Below are 19,959 nucleotides of genomic sequence, written 5' to 3'. Positions count from 1 at the left end.
CGCCCCCCCGCCCCCGCACCACGTCCTGGTGTATAGAGACCGCACCAGCTCTCAGCCTGTGCCCCTTTCATTTTTGTGCGTGACCTTGGGTGTGGCCCTTCTCCTGTCCTGGCCCGTTTCCCAGGGAAAGCTGAACCGAACCGCACCACGCAGCTCTCTTGTTCTTCCTTAGCCTCTGGCGAGTCACTTAGTTTATATTGGGGCCCTTAGGTGTTTGTCTGAAAGTGAGTCTGGCACCCTGCCCCTCTCCCGGGTCTGGGAGAACCCCAGGAGTTACCCGGGTGAAAGGGTCTCAAACGAGATGTCTTTCTGATGGCTGAGCAGTTCCCTATCGGAATGTGTCACCTCTGGATTCCATCCAAGCCTCAGCCTGGGTGGTGCCCCTCCCAGGCCAAGCATACCCAGAGCATCTCTCTCTCCCTTCTCTCCCCCTCTCCCTTTTTATCTACACAGTATTATAATTTTTTTAATTAGTTAAAAACATTAAAAAATAAAAAAAAAAGTCCGAGGTGTCCCTTAAAAAAAAAAAAAAAAAAGATTTCTGGCTGCTTCTTAAAAATCCAGAATTCTGGCCACTTGATCCCTTCTCTCTCTCTCTCTTTTTTTTCTTCTTCACGAAAACGTGTGGGAGCTGAGTTGCAGCTGAGTCGCGTCTCCAATGCTCTGGTTAAACCCCACCCCCCCTCCTAGGACTGGCCTGACCCTGAGGTCACGGGTCAGTTGCCCCTTCTTCTCTCCTCTCCTGCCTGGACTGTGGGTGCCAGAAATCCACCTTGCCTGGTTTTAGAATTGCTGTCCACGTGGCTTGACTGGGAGGCTGGGAACCGCCCATCTGCCCAGGGGTTCGTGTGCCATTGAGTAGCCCCTGCGAGGGGAGGCCACAGTTCTCTCAAAGCTCTGCTCACCCCGCTGCAGGCCAGCCCTTTACTTGCCTGTGCCCGTCTGAACCGCTCAGCCGGGCGGCTGACCATGCTTGTCTTTCTCCGTAGGTTTCCCGGGGATCCCACCACAGAAGGAGCAGACAAGGTAGGGTGCGCTCTGTCCCCAGGCGTCCTTGGCTTCGTCTTAGCTCTGGACCCAATGTGTGTGCCAACGATTCACACACCTGAGCTCATTCATTGGGCAGCCTGTCTGTCCATCCTCCATCCCACACATGCCTGTGAGTGCCTCCAGGATGTGGGCACTCCCAGACACCATCCATGACATGAGGGTTTACAGCCATGAACAGAACAGATCAGGTCCCTGCCCTCCAGGAGGTCACCCCCAGGGGAGGAGACACACGTAAAACCCAAAACAAACTACACCCATATCCGGTCACAGGAGATGCTCATTGCCATGGAGACAAGGTGCTGGGTGTGAGGAGAGAATGACAGATGGGACACCTGATTTAGACAGGGAAAGGCTGTCTGGAGTAGGGACGGGTGATATTTAGGCTGCGAGCAGAACGTCAGATAGAAGTGAATGAGAGCCAAGTCAGGTGCAGGAGGGGGGCAGGGCTGACCTAGTCAGAGGCCACAGCCTGTGCCAGAGCCCCCGGCAGGAGAGGGCATGGCTTGTTGGAGGAAGGGAGAGCCTGGAGTGCAGTGAGCCAAGGGGAGTGGGGACAGGATGACCACAGGTGGGGCGGCCGGGTCACACAGGGCTTGGTGTCTCACCTAAAATGATGGGGTGCCGTTGAAGGGCTTAAGCAGGAGCAAAATGAGGAGATCCATGTTTTTACAAGGTCATTTCAGCTGCCGTGTGTGGTGACCGGGAGAGGCAGAGGGGAGACATGTGGCATCCTGGATGCTGATGATGGTAGAGACAGTGTGTGCCATCAAAGTGTAGTTTGAAAATAGTTACTATTATCCCCAATTTAATAAGGGAGAGATTGAGAGCTAGAGGAGTAAGTGGGAACCCTAAAATATTGCTTCCCTCTGAATGGTCCCGGGGACCTGATCCTACATGTGCAAGTGCCAGGTGAGGCACGAAACTGCCACTGCAGGAGGCCACATGCACTCAGCATGTGTCGATAACGTGTCCTGCGGGTTAGTTGGGGTGGGGAGGGGCGATGGAGGGAGGACGCAGGGGCCAAGACATGGAGGGACCGGCCTCATCCCCCGACAGGGTGGTCGCCGGCCTGGCCTGGCCCCTGGCTCAGGGCAGCTCTGCCTTCCTGTCTTCCAGCTGGGGTTTTATAAGGGGCCGGCCGGCTCCCAGGTGACCCTGAGCAGCCTGGGCAACCAGACGCGCGTGCTGCTGGAGGAGAAGGCGCGGCACCTGCTGAACGAGCAGGAGCACGCCACCATGGCCTACTACCTGGAGGAGTACCGCGGCGGCAGCGTGTCCGTGGAGGCCCTCGTCATGGCCCTGTTCGAGCTGCTCAACACCCACGCCAAGGTGGCCGCACCCCGGGTCCTCCCCTGCCTCCCGGGGTCCCCCCGCCTTTACCAGGAACCCACAGGGAGGCAGGCCCAACGGAACCCTGGGAAGCCCAGACTCCTGCGGAGACAGTCAGTGAAAGCCTCCTGTGGCCCTGACTAACACAGCGGCTTTTAACGCACATTTGGAAGCATCTGGATTGCTTTCAAAAAGCAGTGCTGGGCCCTGGCCCAGGTCCTAAGTGGTTAGAGTGGTTAGAGCGGTGGCCTGCACACCGAAGGGTCACAAGTTTGATTCCCAGTCAAGGGCATGTACCTGGGTTGTGGATTCCCACCCTGTTTGGCCCCCTCTCCCTGTTCTGGGCATGAGCTGAAGGCAACCAATCAATGTGTTCGTTCTTTCTCTCTCTCTCTCTCCTTCTCTCTCTCTCTCTCTCTCTCTCTCTCTCTCTCTCTCTTCTCCCTCTCCCTCTCCCTCTCTCTCTCTCCCTCTCCCTCTTTTTCTACTGTCTCTGAAAAACCAATGGGAAAAATACCCGTGGGTGAGGATTTAAGAAAAAAGCAAGCTTGGGCCCCACCCCGGCCTGGCTCCCTCTGCGTGCACATCTGTGGGTGGGCGTGGGCACAGTCAGTTCTTACCAGCCGGGTGCCTGCCGTGCTGCAGGCTTTGAGAACCCGCTTGGTGGAAGTCTGAGGTCCCAGGGAGGCAGGGAGGCAGAAGTGAGGAGCCTAGTGGGAGTGGGTGCGTTTGGGAAGACCTCCCAGAGGCAGTGCAGTTCGGAGAGGAGTGGGGGGAGGGGCTCCCGGTGTGTGCAGGTGGCTGCAGTCACGCACGCTAAGGTGCCAGGGAGGAGGAGCCCGAGGAGGCTGGCCCAGTACCAGGCCCGGATGTTTGGACTGTCTCCTGAGGGCAGTGGGGAGCCACTGAGGGTTGAGGAGGGGAGGTCCCATGGTCCAGGTTGCATGCAGGTCATTCGGGGTAGCAGGAGCCATCCCACCTGCTGGTGGGGCTCCCTGCTGAGTGTCCCCCCCCCCCCCACTTGTCGCTGCCTCCAGTTCTCACTCCTCTCCGAGGTGAGAGGCACCATTTCCCCCCAAGACCTGGACCGCTTTGACCACCTGGTGCTGAGGCGGGAGATCGAGTCCATGAAGGCGCGGCAGCTCCCCGGCCCTGGGCCCGGCGACACCTACTCCATGGTCTCCTACAGCGACACAGGCTCGTCCACCGGCAGCCACGGCACCTCCACCACCGTCAGCTCGGCCAGGGTGAGCGTCCCTGCCCCACCCCTGGCAGGGTGGCCAGAGGGAAAGTAAAGGTACAGTCAGCCCTCCGTATCGGTGCGTTTCCCATCCGTGGACTCATCCGGCCTTGGATGGAAAATAATTTGGAAAAAGAAATCCTAAGAACCCCAGATGCAAAACTTGACCCTAAGGGATGCCTAGGCGGACTCTGTCCTAAGCCTGTATGCAGTACTGTCCCTTTCTTATAAGGGACCAGAGCATCCAAGGATCTGGTATCCATGTGGGGTCCTGCAACCAGTCCCTCCACGGATACGGAGGGGCAACTGTACTGGCTTTGGAGTGAGACCCATCGGGTTCAAATCCCAGCACCACCACTTTCCAGCTCTCTGCCTGCCTTTCTGAGCCTCAGTTTCTTCACCTGTAAAAACCTCTTCATATCGAGGGCCTGCTGAGTGCCAAGCACAGGCCTGGCTCATGGGGCTCACAGTCTGGGGGATTGGGCTGGAGGAGAAAGAAAAGACCAAAGGTAATGAGACAGGTAGGGAAAGTGATGTTAATCCGAGGGAGGCTCCCTGAGACACTGAGCGGGGCACTCACAGCAGAGGTGTGGTGATTTGGGTTTTCCCCAAGACACGCCCTGTTGTCATGCAGCCCCACACCCAGCCTGGCTTTCTCCTGCACTCTCCATCCTTCTCACTCCCCACGACCACGTGGTCCAGCTCAGGGCGTGGTTCTGCCGCCAGGATGCTCAGAGGCAAATTCATCCCAGGAGGCCTAGCGAGGAAGGGGCAGAGGCAGTGGATTGCTGTCCACTGCAGGGAATATCCAGTCATTGTGGTCCCTGTCGGACTGAGCAGGAGAGCCAGGAAGGAGGTTGGTTGGGAGATCTGACTGGCTCCATACTCCCCTTTCCTGTCTGGGTCATTCCTCACCACTCTCCGTGGGAAGAGAGGGGACGGGTGAGTTGCCTAAACATAGTGTTCCCGGATGGCGAAATGGCAGCTCTTGCAGGTGGAGTCTCTCAGTTAGACGTGGGTCGTTGTCCGGCTAAAGGAGCTGGAGGTCTGAGGGCGCAGCGATGGGCAGGGCTGCGGGCACAGGTGGTGAGTGGGCACAGAGGGGCCTGCAGCCCCCGGGAAGCAGCCTGCAGTGGGCATGCCTTCCCTTGCAGATCCCAGTTCCCAGCTCAGCCTGGCTTTTTTTTTTTTTTTTTTTTTTTTTTTTTTTTAGCTCTGGGTGAACTTCTACTCCTCTGCCTCCTACCCCTACCACTGAGTCACCTTTATCCCCAGGGGTCCTTATCCCTTCCTGGGGTGACCCCGGGATTGCTGTGCTTTTCCATAGACTGTGGATGTGGCTTCTGGGGAGGCGATATCTCGCTTTGGGATGAGCAGGTTACTCTGGGGCAGGGAGGAGCCGTCCCCGCCTGTGTACACTCTCTGATGTGCCCTGATGGTGTCCATGTGAGGCTTCAGGGTACTGAGCCACTGCTCTAAAACCCGAGGCCGGGGATTGCAGGCTCCAATTCTGGGGTGCTGGGGTTGGGTGTGTGCTAGCCTGGGAGGCAGCAGATCTATGGTTAGCCTTGGTTTCTCTGGGCCTCGCTTTCCCATGTGTCAAATGGTCTGACGCTGACGCTGGCGCTGGCCACAGTAGCCAAGGCCCTGAGGGCAGATTAGGCTTCAGGACTCGGAGGAGCCAGGTGACTATTTTGCCCGGGAAGGGCTTTGGGCTAGGGTCCCAGCCCCAGCTCAGCACTGGCTGGCAGTGACTTTGTCCCAGCCCGGAAGAGTCCTGCCCTTGGCCAGTCTAAGCCACAGGTATGGCCGTTCACCCTGCCCTGGTGAGAGACCCTGCAGATTGGGGCACCCTGGTGAAGGCAGACTTCAGAAAGGCCATGGGATGACTTTGAGCGGGAAGCTCTGGGCGGACGGATGGAAGGGGTCCCCAAGCTTCTGAGATGTGAGTAGCTATGGAAGTCTGTGACCCACCAGGTAGCACATGCATGTCAGGTTAGGACTAACCAAGGCCAGAGTGAGCTCTCAGAGATGGACTCTTTCTTTCTTTCTTCCTTCCTTCCTTCCTTCCTTCCTTCCTTCCTTCCTTCCTTCCTTCCTTTCTTTCTTTCTTTCTTTCTTTCTTTCTTTCTTTCTTTTTTAATTGAGCTTAGAGAGAGGAAGGTAGAGGGAGGGAGAGATAGAAATATAGATGAGAGAGACATTGGCTGCCTCCTGCACGCCCCCTACTGGGGATCAAGCCTGCCACCTGGCACCTGCCCTGACCAGAATGGAGCTGGTGACCTCTTGGTTCATAGGTCAATGCTGAACCACTGCGCCACACTACCAGGTTCAGAGATGGATTCTAAAGGAAGATTGGCCAGATAGGAGAGGCACCATGGAAAAGTCACTTCCCCTCTCTCAGTGCCTCAGTTTCTCTCCTTGCTTTGGAGCTGCTTCCCCAGCTGATGGAAGGTGCAATGATGAGCACCTCCCTGCTAGAGCCAGCACCCCAGAGATGCTGCTCACAGCCGAGAAGGTGAAGCCTCAATTCTTTGCGCCCTTTCCCAACCTGGCTGGGAAGAACCCCCTGAGGATTTGCACCCAGGGCCTTGCAGACACCTGGAGGCTTCTGGGAAGCGCTGGGCTGGGGATCTGCCACACCCTCTCTAATTTGCATCCCACCCAGGGGCCCTCCACATGCACAGCCAGGGCTCCTTTTCTCAGACTCTGAGCTTTCCTGCTGCACAGGCTTCGGCCTCCTGGAAATCCAGGTTTCCTCTGATCAAGTCTTCTGAACAGGGTCCTCCTTCCGGCTCTCCCTCTCATTAGCAGGTGTGACCTTGAACAAGTTACTTCCCTTCTCCAAGTAACTCCCCCCCACTCCCCCAATCTGCCAAATGGGAATGATGACCGAAGCGCCACCTGCTGGAAAGTCCCAGGATTGCCCCAAGGTGAATGACCGTCTCCTGAAGGTCCTTCTGGAGGACAAGTATCATTTCTGCAGTGCAGGGAGGTCTCCTTCAAGCAGGCAGTTAGAATGAATGTAGGAACAGGGCCTTTTCTTCCCCATTCTTCCATGGTCTCTGTCCAGAGCCTTCAAAGTAAAAAAGGAGAATTGTGTTTATTTTGCCTGTGTGTGAGTGTGTGTGTGTGCATGCCTGCACGGGTTTGGGGGTTTTCCTGTGCCCACCCCACCCCTAATATTTATTTCATGTATCTTTTCTTTTTGCCTTTTGCCCATCCTTTCTCCCCAGGAGCGGCTGCTGTGGCTTATAGACCTGATGGAGGTACCGTCCATTCGGCCGGGTGGGGCTTGGGAGTCCCTTAGTCAGGGCAGAGGTAGAGGGGCTGCGGCCCTTCCCACCTGTCACCCCCTATGTCTGCACTCAGCCCCCGAGGGCTCTGGGGTTCTTCTTGGTGCTCACTCTCTCTCCCCAGGTTTTCTCAGGCTGTGCCATTCCTTGCTGTGTGACCTCAGGAAGTGGTTTCACCTCTCTGAGCTCAGCTTTAGGATATGTCAAATGAGGTGGTAATTCCTGTGCTGTGCAGCTGTGGGGAGGCCTCTTGGCCTTTCATATGTCAGACACTCTGTCGGCCTGGATGTTCTCCTTCCCACTCTACACGCCTGGCTGCCTCCTGTGGGTTCTTTGGCCCTTAGTTCACCTGCCACCTCTTCTGAGTAGACTTCCCTGATTCTCTCCAGACTTCCAGCCTCTGACTCCTCCAGCACCCTGGACTTCCCTTTGTCATGGCTCTTGTCTCATTTTATTTTAACTAGAGGCCCGGTGCATGGATTCGTGCACATTGAAAGTAAGTTAATTAGAAGGTGGCCGGCAGGGCAGGACTGGGCAAGATGGGTCAGATACGCCCTGGAGCCAACCTTCCATGGTCCCTCCTGGCCCAGCTGCATCTGGGGCAGTGCCAGGGCTCAAAAGGTGTCTGCAGAGTGAGTGGGGTCCCTCTGGCAGGTGAGGTCCCTCGGCCTGGCCTGCGAGGATCGGGCCAAAACTGGCAGTCCCACATCCTCCACGGGTCCTGGAGTGCAAGAGGGCACTCTGCAAAGTTGCTGTCGCTCAGCAGCTCCTTGAGCGTCTGTCCCCTGGTGGTCTTTGCACGTCATGGCTACCGAAGAGTCGTTGGTCGTTGGTCAGCTGGTTGGTGGTCGTTTAGGCTTTTATACCTATAAGTAATCTGTACCGGCATGGCCTGCTACCCACCTTGACCTTGGGCTGCTTGAAGATGGCGTTTAGGGATACAGTCTTTCTTGGGGCCTTTCTTAATAATAGTACCTGGCATCATGCTTTCCAATCATATCTTCTTTGGCCCTCCCAGTAACTAGTGGACACTGCTATGATCTCCATTTGACAGAGAAGCTCCGAGAGTGATAGAGTCAGGATTCATGATGACTCAGCGTTGCTCAGCCCGTGAGTGGTAGAGACGGGATTCACCTCTGGCCTCTGGCCTCTCAGCTGCTGCTGTTAACCCCTGTGATGCCTCCCTGGAGGAGCCCACCGGCTTCTTGTTAACATTATCCATCTCTCTGTCTGTCAGTCTGTCTGTCTGTCTCTCCTCCCTCTCGCCTCCTCTTCCTCTGTTCTGCTAACAGTGCTGACTGGGTGCTGGCTGTGTGCTGTACACAGTTCTAGGTGCTGAAATACAGTACAAACAACAAAGAAATCCTTTCCACTGCAAGTTGGGGTCACATTGGGGGGTAAGCGAGATAACAACTGAAATGCACAGTACAAGTGGTAAAGGTGCTAAGGGGAGAAACAGGCAGGAAGGGGGTTTGGGACGGGGTTGGGTGATCAGGAAGAGACACCTGAGATCCAACGGGGAAGGGGTGGGGAGATATCCGTGCCCATCGCCCCCTGCTGGGAAGAGCACTTCAAACAGAGGGAACAACGGGTGCTCCCTGAGGCAGGAGCGGGCCTGGAGTGTCCGAGCAGAGTCCAGGGGGCCGCAAGGCTGGAGCAGGGTGCGTGCAGGGAAGGGCCGGGCAGATCGTGCTGAGGACTGGACGTTGACTTTGGCTCTGAGACGGGAGCCACTGGAAGACACGTGGAGGCTGACGTGGTTTGGCTTGGCTTGAACAGATGCCTCTGATGGCGGAGAATCTACGAGGGTGGGTTTGTTCCAAGAACAGGTTCAGTCCCTGGAAGGGTCTGGGAGGTTGTGCAGCCGGAGCTCTGCAGGCACAGCTCTCTCTGCTGCCTGGCTAGTCCTGGCCTTGGTGTCTCCTGGAAACCCCCTCCTTCCACACGGCAGGGCTTGGACTGGACACCTCCTGCTGCCTGTGTGTGGAGCCACAGGACAGAAACGCCTCCTCCTGGAAGTCCTCCTGCAGGAGTGCAGAGCGCCAGCCCCATCCTGGGTGTCAGGAGCCTCACAGCCCCTCTGCTCTGTCCCTGCCATACAGTGTGCCCTTTATTCATTGTCAGGGCCTCAGTCTCCCCATCTGTGTGACCAAGGCAGGCACCCCCCCCCCCAAGGCTCCTCTACCTCAGATTCCTCTCTCTGTTGGGAGATGCTGAGAAACACTTGAGGGGAGGCACAGAGAGGAATGGCAACTCTGTATTCCCACCACTGCTGTGCATTCGGACAAGGGCTGCAGCATTACCGGAGACTGAGGCTGAAAAATAGTGCATACTCACCACTGTGTAAGTGCCAGGCCCTGGTCTGCAACAATGCCGTGTATGAGTGAGCTTTGGCTGACGCGATGCTGAGTAACAAACAACCCTCCAATCCGGACGAAAATTTAAGGCCCAAGTCCCTGACCTCATGGAGCTCACATTAACACCTCATTTATATGCCTGTCAGGTGCTTCAGCCTCTTCCAGAGTCTGTCTCCCCAGGGAAGCAGGGAGAGGTGGTGGTGGGCAGACAGGGACCACTTCTTTCTCCTATCTGTGTCCCCAGCGCCAGCCCAGTGCCTGGCACAGAGTGGGAGCCCAGGAAATGTGGAGCAGGCACTGAAATGAGACCGCACTCCCGGCCACTCAGGATTCTCTTCTAACATTCCGGCCTCCTAGACATGCCTCCCTTGTCATAGGAAAATGTCCTTCCCTGGCACTGGGACAGGCAGGGCGGCAGGCGACTGGCTCTCGGTGACCCAGATGCCCCAGACGGTTGCCCCGAATGGAGCCAGTTTCCATTCTGCTGCCCGCCGATCAATCCCAGGTCAGCCGTGGCTGCTCTGCAGCCTTTTCCCTCAGCCGCACGCAGTCGATCAATGGGAGCCAGAGGCAGCCCTCCCCCATCGACAGATTGTGTCGATTCCCCGTGTCTATTGGGAGTTTCCGCTGCCTCCGAACAATATCGTTCTTCTCCCGAGCCGAGCTCAAGGATGGTGGCCTGCCCGGCAGCTCCGCGTTCTTCATCTCGTGCCTGCAGGCCGGGCAGAGGCCTCCGGGGCACGGGGTCTGCAATCCCACACGGGACTCTCCTGACCAGCAGCCGCGTCACTGTGGGCAGGTGGCGTCAGCTTTGGGAGCCTCAGTTTCCACCTGTGAATACTCAGCTGAAGGCCCGGCTCCCTGTGGGTTGTCCTGAGGATTCATCAAGATCTTGCAGGCGTGCAGTCTGTGGAAGCTGGTTTTATTGACACTCTACAGGCTGGCAAAGGGCACTGCAGAGGAAAAGGGTTATAGAGGTCACGGCCAGCCTGGCACACGTGGAGCAAATGCCATTGGGAGGGGAGGCGCGCAGCTGGGACTTGCACCAGCCTTAACCACAGCCCCCTTTCCCCTGGGTTTGAGAGGCTTTCCCTCAGCCTGGAAGGGGCTCCCTGGGCCTGCCTGAGGATGGGGGTGGGGTGAGCCCTGCCTCTAAAGGCCTTCCTGCCCTTCTCCCCCTGCAGGAAAGTGAGAAGGGGGTGCAGGGGTGGCTGTCAGCCTTTTGCTGCGTCAGCCTCTTTGCTCATGGCCTCCATGCCCCTGCTCATCCAGGCTAAAGGAGGGTGGGGAAGCTCAGGCCTGTCTCAGACCCGGGGAGAGCAGAATAAGCCCATCTGTTCACTCACTCACTCAGCAGGCTTCTGTGAGCGCTTCCTGCATGCTGGACTCTGAGCCGCACAGCACCATAGCTGTGAGCAAGACACCCCGCCTGCCCTCCTGAAGCTTAGCAAGTCCCTGAGGAGGCAGCCACAAATCACCTACAGAATTCACACTCCGATAAGTGGTGGAAGGTGGTGTGAGAGCCTGGGGTGGGGGCCCTGACCGACCTGGGGCCTCATGGGTTGACCACTGAGCCCCACCCACCTGGCTCTTTTTCCTCCTATTCCCACCCCTCCCTCTCTGGTTCCCTGGGACCTTGAGACACCTTTGTGACTTAGCGCTCCTCAGCTCCTCAGCGTTTCCACCCGCCTCAGGCCTCTCCCTGCACATTTTGGGGCAGACTTGGGGGAGCCTGTGGTCCCGACATCAGAGCAAAGCAGCACGAAGAACAGAGGGCTGAAAATAGCACCTTTATATAAGACACCCCCCCTCCCCCTTGTAAGGAGGAGAAGGAGGCCTAGAAACCTGGGAACTGGGCTGGAGGGAAGGGAGGCGAGGGAAGGGCCTCATTTCGCTGAGGTGGCATCTGGGCCATGCGCACCTCCACATCCAGGATCAGGAGTCCACCTGGCAGAGGCTGGCACAGGCGAGTGCCCTTATCACTTCATTTCATTTTGTCCCCACAGTTCCTTCGAACCCGACTCCTGGGATATCCAGGCCCTGATGGGGCCAGCTCAGACACAATAGTGGCTGTTTTTTTTTTTTTTTTTTTTTTTTTCTCTCTCTCCGAAAGGAAGGGAATTTTTGGAACCGCCACAGATTGGAGGCTAAAAGAGACGGGGCAGCAGGTGCTGAGGGCATCCTGGCCCTTGTGGGAAGCAGTCTGGATCACAGACCTGAAATAAGATTCAGCTTCCTGCCCCATCCTGGCTGTGTGACCTTGGGCAGGTAGCCTTCCCTCTCTGAGCCTCAGGAACCTCCGATTGGGATGGGTGAAAGATCCCCCTGAGTCTAACCCTTCCGCTGGGCACTGGCCTCAGTGGGTGCAGGAGAAAAGGGGCCCCAAGAAGCTGGGGGGGAGGGGGGGCACATTGGCCAAGTTGCTCATGCCCACTCCCCGTGAGCTCTGACCTTGATCCTCCTCTCCAAGCCTCTTCCCCGAGCGTTTCTGCTGACGCATCCCCGGGCTCAGCCTGCTGTCTGCAGCTATTTCAGATGCACAGGGAACATGGCTCGGGGACTTGGGGCTCCTGAGCGTCTGGATTCAGCAGATGGAGTCTGGCGGGGCAGGGCTCCGACCCGTCTGCCATTTGCTCCACTCAGGCCTCCCTCCCAGGGCTGGCCATTTGTCCTGCTCCTCCCTCCCCTTCCGCCTCCCATCCCTGCCTTCAGGCTTGCTGCAGGATCCCATTAGTGCAGAGAATGGCTGAGACCAGGGCCAGCAGTGGCTGTTGCTTTCTCTCGGTCCAGAGAGAGCCACTCCTGGGGCCCTCTAGTTCCTACAGGATCCAATTCTGGGTCAGGTGACGGATGCATGGCCTTGGGGTCCCCGTGACCTGGGTTAGAAACCTGATCTTCTGTAAAACGGCTGTGTGACCTTGGACAAGCCACTGCCCTCTCTGGACTTATGTCTAGAAGGTGTGTGAACTGGGGAAATCTCGGTGCCTGTCGCACACTGAGGATCTAATGAGATCATGTCAGTGAAGCGCCCAGGAACTGGAGTGCTGGCACACAGTAGGTCCTCCAGCTTGTGGTTCTCTGATCTCCTTCTCAGGGAAAGTCCCGCCTTCCCTGTATGCTCAGCCCACATGCTTATTCTCGGGCTCTGGATCCTTTTCCCCTCTCACCGGCCCTTTTCCAACTGCCAGCCCCACCATGGATCCTGAACAAGAGTTTTGGAGCCGCTACTGCGTGTGTGTGTGTGTGTGTGTGTCCCCGTGCTTGGAGTTGGGGACGCAGTGGCCCACTCACCTTTTATCTCCCCGGCCTTCTGCCTAAGTCAAGGCTGCCTGATCAGTGCTTGTGCAGTGACTAAGTAATGGCTGCAAGTTCCGAACGTATCAGAAAGGACAGAATCCGGAGTCTTGGTCCCACCGGGACTGTCACCTGAGTCTCCAGGGGGCTGCAGGTGACAGTGCTACAATGGACGGTGGCGGGGGCCCCTCTTGTCTGCGTGGTAGGCGTGTCCCAGGCTTCTGACACTCTTCGCATCTCCCGCTGAGGCCAGGCTTGTGATTGCCAGCCCTCGGGAAGTCACTGCAGGTACCCAGCCCCACCTCGCCATTCACCTTAACGGGCGGGGCTGTGGTGCCTGCTGGACTGTGTCCAGGGAGCACCGGACGCGTTACATCCGGCGTTTCGCGGGGGTTGTGCAGGAGGCTGCGGATTCCTATGGGGCCGGGGCACATTCTGCAGCGATTCGGTTTCTGAGGCACATTTTCAAGATCTCAGACTTCCGGTGTAACAGCCGTCTCCCCTTGTATATGGTGCCGGGCCCTGTTCTGCGCATTTTTTAGGTGTGAATTTATCGACCCCATGGGGGAGGGGCTTCTGTGACCCAGTTGTACAGATGAGGAAACTGAGGCACAGAGCACTTCCGTGACTCGCCCACCACCGGTCAGCTGAAGCGGCAGAGCTGGGTGTGATCTCGAAGAAGCCAGAGCCGGTGTCTCTAGTCAGTGGGCGAGAGAGCCAACTCATCACTCCACGTCCTGGGGGAATCCCCAGCTGTCCTGGCGTCACTGAGGCTGTCAGCAGCATCTCCCTGGGAGGCGGTGTGCAGGGCACGGGGCTGGAGAGCGCAGGCGCCCGATAGGGGAGCCTCAGCTTTCCTGGGAAACGGGGCAGTTTGATTTTGCACGAGAGGCATCATGGGACCGGATGAGGAGCCCTGGGAGGGAGAGGCTCAGAGCCAGGAGGGCCGAGCCTCTTGCCCATTGGTGGGTTCCCATGACGGGCCTCTGTGATCGTGTGCCCTTGGCCCACCCAGAATGCTCAAAGCTGCGGGAGGATCCCCGGAGATGGATCAGTGAGGATGACCCAGCAGCCTCTGCCCCAGGAGCTGTGGGGTCAGGCGGCCTTCTATCCCCTCCCACTGCCCTCACCCTCATCCAGGCCACTGTGCGTGCTCCCCGGGGTGACAGCGGCAGCCACCTCACTCCGTTCCCTGCCTGCCTAGGCCTGCTCCCAGTGACAGCCAGAGCGATTGCTGATTCATTTACTCCTCAGTCCACTTGAGGATGCATTCATTTGCTTAATAAATATTTGTCAAGCAGCCAGTATCCTGAACACTGAGGTCAGAGTAGGGATGAGGTAGTTACAAATCCTGCCTCTTAGGAGCTTTTATCCTACTGACAAGCAATAAGCACATTAATAGTATCACATCAGGTGGTGATCAGTCTTATATAGAAAAACAGGGCCAGGGATTAGAGTAGGGCGTGTGTGTGTGTGTGTGTGTGTGTGTGTGCGCGCGCGCGCGCGCGCGCGCGCGCGCATGCAGCAGAGGTTGGAGGGACGGGGGTTCAGGTGCTGTTTTACACAGGCTGGTCCAGGAAGGCCTGGCTGAGTCAGAACTACATGGAGTGAGGGAAGAAGCCAGGAGCCCTATGGGCAGAGGGAGCAGTGAGTGCAAAGGCCCTGAGGCAGGAGGAGGAGGCGGCTCAGGATGAGTGCAGACTTTGGAATTTCCTCCCAGCAGGAAGGAAAGGCCTGAAGGGTTAGGAGCTGGGAGGGACATTATCTGACTTGTGTTTCAGAGATTACATCTTGGCCTCTGGGTGAAGAACAGTGGTCAGTGCAAAGGAGAAAAATTAAGCGGGGCGGGGGTGGGGGTGGGGGTGGGGGAGGTGGGGCTCGTGATTTTCGGTTTGAGGTGGTATTTCAGTAAGGTCTTAAAGGAGGTGAGCGGGTTGAGCGTACTTGGTGAATAGAAGAACGTTCCCAGCAGAAGGAGCAGCTGTATGGAGGCCCGATGCGCCTGCATTGTCCTAGTGTGGCTTTGAGAGGAATCGTGCAGAGGGGAACTTCACCGAAGGCAGACTTGACCTGTGTCTCCCTGGCAACCCACTGCCCTCCGGTCCAAGTAGCTCCGTGCCTGACTCCTGTGGAACCACTGGAAGATTCTCAAACATCCTCTATCCTTTCTGCTTTATCTGTGACCTCCCCTCTGGAACACCCATCTATCCCTCCTTTGCCCAGCTCACCCACAAGACTCAGCTTTCATCCGCGCTCACTCCTCCAGGAAGCCTTCCCTTATAACCCCTCCCCGGCTGCATTATATGCCAGTGCTTCCTCCCTCTGTGCACAGTGTCCTCTGTGCTTGCTTGTGTCAGCCCCACTGTCTTTAAGCAGCTGAAGGCCGGGGTCATGTCTAACCTCTGTGTCCCAGGCCCTGTCTGTGTGGAGCGTGGAGATGGCTGGGTCAGTATTGATCTCGGCACTCGAGACTTGAGCTAGGAGTGGGTCATGGAGGCTAGGCCATCCTGGGCTCTGTGAGGTGGAGAAATGGCCCCTAGAGTCCCCAGGGGAGCCCAGTTTAGAGAGGAACACTGCTCCGCCTCCCAGGAAAGGCCTAGAGAGGGCCTTTGGGCAGCTCAGTGTCCCCGGAGAGAGCATGAGGCTTCTTCTGGTGAGTTAGGGAAGGAAGGAGGAAACAGGCATTTTTTGCAAAGTAACATCCATTGAAACCTTCACCACCACCACCACCACTCCCACCCCCCACCTCCCCTCGCTGTTAGAACCATTAAAATTAGAAGAGGGAGGGAGAGATGAGTAGATGGGAGGGGGGCTCAGAGAGACTTTCTCCATCCACCTCTCCTTTGCATCTTGCCCCTTGCACTCCTGCCTGGGATGGTGAGGGGGCAGCAGAGAGAAGCCTTGGTTTGGAGGTGCTCAACTTCAGGAATTCCCAGGAAAGGTCAGAGCCACCCCACAGCGTCTCCAGGTTGTTCCAGGGAGGCCTGGAAATAGCGAGTCTCAAAGGAAGATTGATTTTAGAATGACCAGCAAGGAAACTGGCATTAACTTAAAGCATAAAATAAGTCCCAGCGTAGGGGGCCCCACCAGGAGCACATAAACCTCCTGGTGGCACCGGGGCCGTAGGCCTGGAGCCTGGAGAGCAAACTGGTCCCCTCCCTCCGCCCCCCTTCACTATGTCTGCTCACACCGTCTCCTTGTCCATTTCCAGAACACGCTGGACCTGGAGGACACCGGCCAGGCCGTCCAGGGCAACATGAACGCCCTCCCAGATGTTTCTCTGGTAAGAGGCTCCCTGGCCCTTTCCTTGTCTGCCCTCCGTCGTGTGTGTGGGCCCCGGGGGCTGGCTTCTTGGTAAAAGGAGGACAGAGGACTGGGCTGCTCAGACGCAGTCCCAGGCCTGTGCTCAGTGTCCCTCCCCTCTCTCCGGCGCCATGGGAGGGCTCCATTCGGGCGTCTAAGGTGGGGCGGTGGCTGTTGGCCTGCCCGGTTGGTGTCCCTTTGGCCGCGTTGCCAGAATATTCCCACAGCAAACACTGAAACACGGAGCACGTGGCGAGAACGCCCTGAAGAGGTCATGTGACTGGGATGGAAATGGAAGTTAAGCATTACCTTTGGTCCAGGCGCACACAGCAGCGGTCTAGGTCGCTCTGTGATTCTGACCCAGATAGCTTTTGAATGGCTTGGGCTCTGTAGCCTGACCGCCTGGGTTCAGATACCACCTCTGCCACTGACTGAGTGACCCCAGGCAAGGTTCTTGGCCGCTCCGTGCCTCAGTTTTCCCACCTGTAGAATGGGGCAAGAAGGTGTACCTAACCCCTACGTCTGCAGCCACGGGTAAACCGCTTGCTGTAGGGAAAGCTTTGGACCAGGGCCCGTGCCGCCGTAGAGCTGTAGTGTCGGATATTGGCACCGGCGGAGGGGGAAGAGTAATGACAGTATCCATCGCTGCCACTCACCCAGCACCTGCTAGGCGGCGGGCACCTTGCTAACCCGTCCTACGCCTTCCCCCTCACAGCTCTGCCGGTAGGTACCCCACAGCTCTGCCGGTAGGTACCTGGTTTCCCCCACTGCCCAGGGGTGCCCTCCGAGAGGCACAGGGCCCCGCCCAGGGCCACACAGCACCCAACCCCTGTCTGTCTGCCTCCTGTCTGCACTCTCTGCCTCCAGTCCTGTCCGCCTCCCCTCCCGTCTCTAACTGCTAAGATAATCTCCTTAAAGAAAAGCCAGAGAGCCGAAACCAGTTTGACTCAGTGGATAGAGCATCGGCCTGTGGACTGTAAGGTCCCAGGTTCGATTCCGGTCAAGGGCATGTACCTTGGTTGCAGGCATATCTCCAGTGGGGGGTGTGCAGGAGGCAGCTGATGGATGTTTCTCTCTCATCAATGTTTCTAGCTCTCTATTCCTCTCCCTTCCTCTCTGTAAGAAATCAATAAAATATATTAAAAAAAAGAAAAGAAAAAAGAAAAGCCAGAGAGATGCCTTCATTGTTTTCCCCTCCTCTGCATCCCGGCTTTAATTATGTCTCGTTCCCTGTGACAAGCCCTGGCCGGTGCCAAGGACTTCAATTCCCAAAGGCAACGGCGCCGTCCCCAGAGACGCAGCCAGGATCCCCGTGCTTATCAGCTGCCGAGACGCTGGGAGAAGTTTTCCACTCGGCGGTGTTGCATTATTCAGCGTGGTGTGGCCGGGAGCTGATAGAGCCGGGACGGAATTCCAGCCGGGCCGGGCCCACTCGGCTGTCCCGTCTCCCCGCGTCCAGCCGCCATGGGCTCTGACTCCTTCTACTCCTGTTGGCTCTTTTGGCAGGATGAGGTCAAGGCCACGGCCGAGGGGCTGCCTGGCTACAAGCTGCCTCCTCCCCCGCCACCGCTCGCCCAGCCCAAGAAGCGGGGGAGTCAGGACCAGAAGCCGCCTTCCTCCGCCTCGTCCCACTCGGGCATCGTCTTCTCGGCCCCGCAGAGCCGCAGCCCGCCGGCCGGCGCCGCCCCCGCCCCGGAGGCCCCCTCGGCGCAGGACTCGCCCTCCTCCCCCATCTACGCCTCCATCTCCCCTGCCAACCCCGGCGCCAAGCGGCCACTGGATGCCCACCTGGCCCTGGTCAACCAGCACCCCATCGGCCCCTTCCCACGGGTCCAGTCCCCCCCTCACCTGAGAAGTCCCCCCGCAGAGACCATGCTGGCTGGGGGCTGCCTCCCGCCACCCTCCCCGTCGGGGCGCCCAGACCAGACGGGCGCAAACCAGCACTATGTCATGGTGGAGGTGCACCGCCCGGACAGCGAGCCCGACGTGAACGAAGTGAGGGCGCTGCCCCAGGCTCGCAGTGAGTACCAGCAGGCACCGGGGGTGGGGGGGGGGTAGAGGGGGGCCTCCCCGTTGTGTGATCTTGGGGGTTCGTCCTCTCTGGGTTGATCTGCCCACTAGCACAGTGAAGGTAAGCAGGTGCTCACCCAGCAAGGGGCCTCCTAGCCCCGAGGGCTCCCCCAGGGTGAGGGTGGCAGGGGAACAGGGTCCTGTGCCCACACTGAGGGGTTTGGAGTCAGACACACCAATGTGAGTCCCGGCTCTGCCGTGCACGGGCTGTGTGGCTGTGGGCCCGCTCCTATGCCTCTCTGAGCCGCTTCCCCGTCCTCCAATGGAGGTGGCAGACAGCCCTGCCAGGCTGCTGGGAAGGTTGGGCTCCCCCTCCTGAGCCTCCAACCCCATCATTCACCTAACAGCCTCCCCGGAAGACTGAGCTTGCTGAGGGCAGGGGTGGCTCCTGCGATCTTTGTCCCCCAGGACTTGGCCTGGAGAAGGTGCTGGGGGGAGGTCGGCCTCTGGAGGTCTCCTAACTTGGGGCTGCAGGGTCAGAGTGCAGGGTGGACCTACCAGGGACCTAGGCTGCAGCCCCAGAGTTTCCAGAGGGTGTCAGTCAGCCGAGGAGGTGGAGGGGAGGGGAGGGGAGGGTGCCTGAGCCCTGGGCAGCTCCCCTCCTGCAGAGTTGGGCACATTTTGTTGGATTCTGCTGCCATCTTGTGGTTAAAGTGATTGGGGGGGTGGCCTGTGGCCTGGAAGGTGGTGGACGGTCAGGGGACCCTTACTGAGTGTCTGCTGTATACCACGCAGTGGGCAGGCTAGGATGCTGAGTGCAGGGTCCCTGTGCGCAGTGGCTTGGTGGGAGGGGGGGCACTGAAGGAGAGCAGGCGGGCTGTGGTGAGAAACCTGAGCTGTCATACTTGGATCACTGCTGCTTCGAGACCTGGCACTGAGCTAGACACCCATGGTAATAAGGGCTAACCATTGTACAGTACTGTCTGTGCGCTGGACGCTGTTCTAGAGAGTTCGCCTATATTAGCAACTCATCTAATCACCCCAACAGTCCTTTGAGGCTGGCACTGTTATTATCCCTATTTTATAGATGAGAGGCACAGAGAGTAATTGTGGAGCCAGGCGGTCTGGCACCACAAAAGCGGTCAAGTCTGCTCTCTTGACCGCTTCACTCTGTGCGTCATGTCTACTGGCCTTTACGGTAATGCCATTGGAGAGGTGTCATTGTTTCCGATTGGAACGAGGACGTGGAGGCTCAGAGAGGCTATGTGACTTGCCCAGCGTTGCACAGCTGGTCAGAGGGCATTCCTGTCCAACCTGCCAGACTTAATGTCGGGTCTTGGACTCAGAGACTAGGCCATCACACACATGGTGAAGCATCTGGAGTTGACCGGTGAACCAGAGGGCATGTGTCGACACTCAGCTCAGGCCAGTTGGGGTTGTGCAGGGGTATAGACCAGGGATGGAAGAACTTCCTTTTTTTTTTTTATTGTCTTAAGAAGCTAGAAATCTAAGTTTTATGTGAGATCTCCTAATTTCAATGTGTTGATCCACCATTAAAAATGGACCGCATTGTGTGTGTTTAAAAAACAAGCCCACATCGGTGGGCTGGGTTTGCTTCCTGATCTCTGTTCTAATCTTTCCACCAGGGGGAGTCAGGGCAGACATCCCAGAAGTGGCAGGCTTGGGGCCCGGCCCAGTTGGAAGGGCAGATCTCAGTGGGTAAAAGGTGGTGCCCTCCAGCTATCCCCAACTGCCCAGTCTTTGCCCAGGGAATCCCCTTAAACCTTCCAGCCTGCAGCTTCATCACCTCCTCCAGGAAGCCCTCCCTGATCCCAACTGTATAAATCACTCTCTTCCTGTTCCCCGCTCCCAGCAGCCTCCACACTCTCACAGCTCTCAGACAGCGGGCAGACTCTGAGTGAGGACAGTGGAGTGGATGCTGGCGAGGTGGAGGCCAGCGCCCCTGGCCGAGGCAGGCAGATGGCGTCCACCAAGAGCAGGAGTAGCAAGGAGCCAGCTCGGAACGAGAGGAGCACAGAGGGGGCAACCAAACCGGTGAGTGAGGAGGAGGGGGTCACAG

At 57.7% G+C, this 19,959-nt stretch overlaps 1 protein-coding gene across 6 annotated transcripts in view; it reads left to right on the top strand.

The window, feature by feature from the left end:
- Window positions 1-19,959, top strand: part of WHRN (whirlin) — a 60,025-nt gene that overhangs the window by 37,953 nt on the left and 2,113 nt on the right. For 2 of the 6 annotated variants that reach the window (XM_045579856.1, XM_036432779.2), the window contains 7 exons: window positions 990-1,026; window positions 2,167-2,379; window positions 3,417-3,626; window positions 6,856-6,888; window positions 15,778-15,849; window positions 17,376-17,889; window positions 19,753-19,934. In XM_045579856.1, coding sequence (XP_045435812.1) covers window positions 990-1,026; window positions 2,167-2,379; window positions 3,417-3,626; window positions 6,856-6,888; window positions 15,778-15,849; window positions 17,376-17,889; window positions 19,753-19,934 — 1,261 coding nt within the window. The remainder of the gene's footprint in view (window positions 1-989; window positions 1,027-2,166; window positions 2,380-3,416; window positions 3,627-6,855; window positions 6,889-15,777; window positions 15,850-17,375; window positions 17,890-19,752; window positions 19,935-19,959) is intronic. The other 4 variants (XM_045579854.1, XM_036432782.2, XM_036432781.2 and 1 more) reach the window with 4 other exon arrangements.

This window comes from Pipistrellus kuhlii, unplaced genomic scaffold, assembly GCF_014108245.1.
Source record: "Pipistrellus kuhlii isolate mPipKuh1 unplaced genomic scaffold, mPipKuh1.p scaffold_m20_p_12, whole genome shotgun sequence".
Lineage (NCBI taxonomy): Eukaryota > Metazoa > Chordata > Mammalia > Chiroptera > Vespertilionidae > Pipistrellus > Pipistrellus kuhlii.
This window is presented reverse-complemented; position numbering and strand designations above follow the sequence as displayed.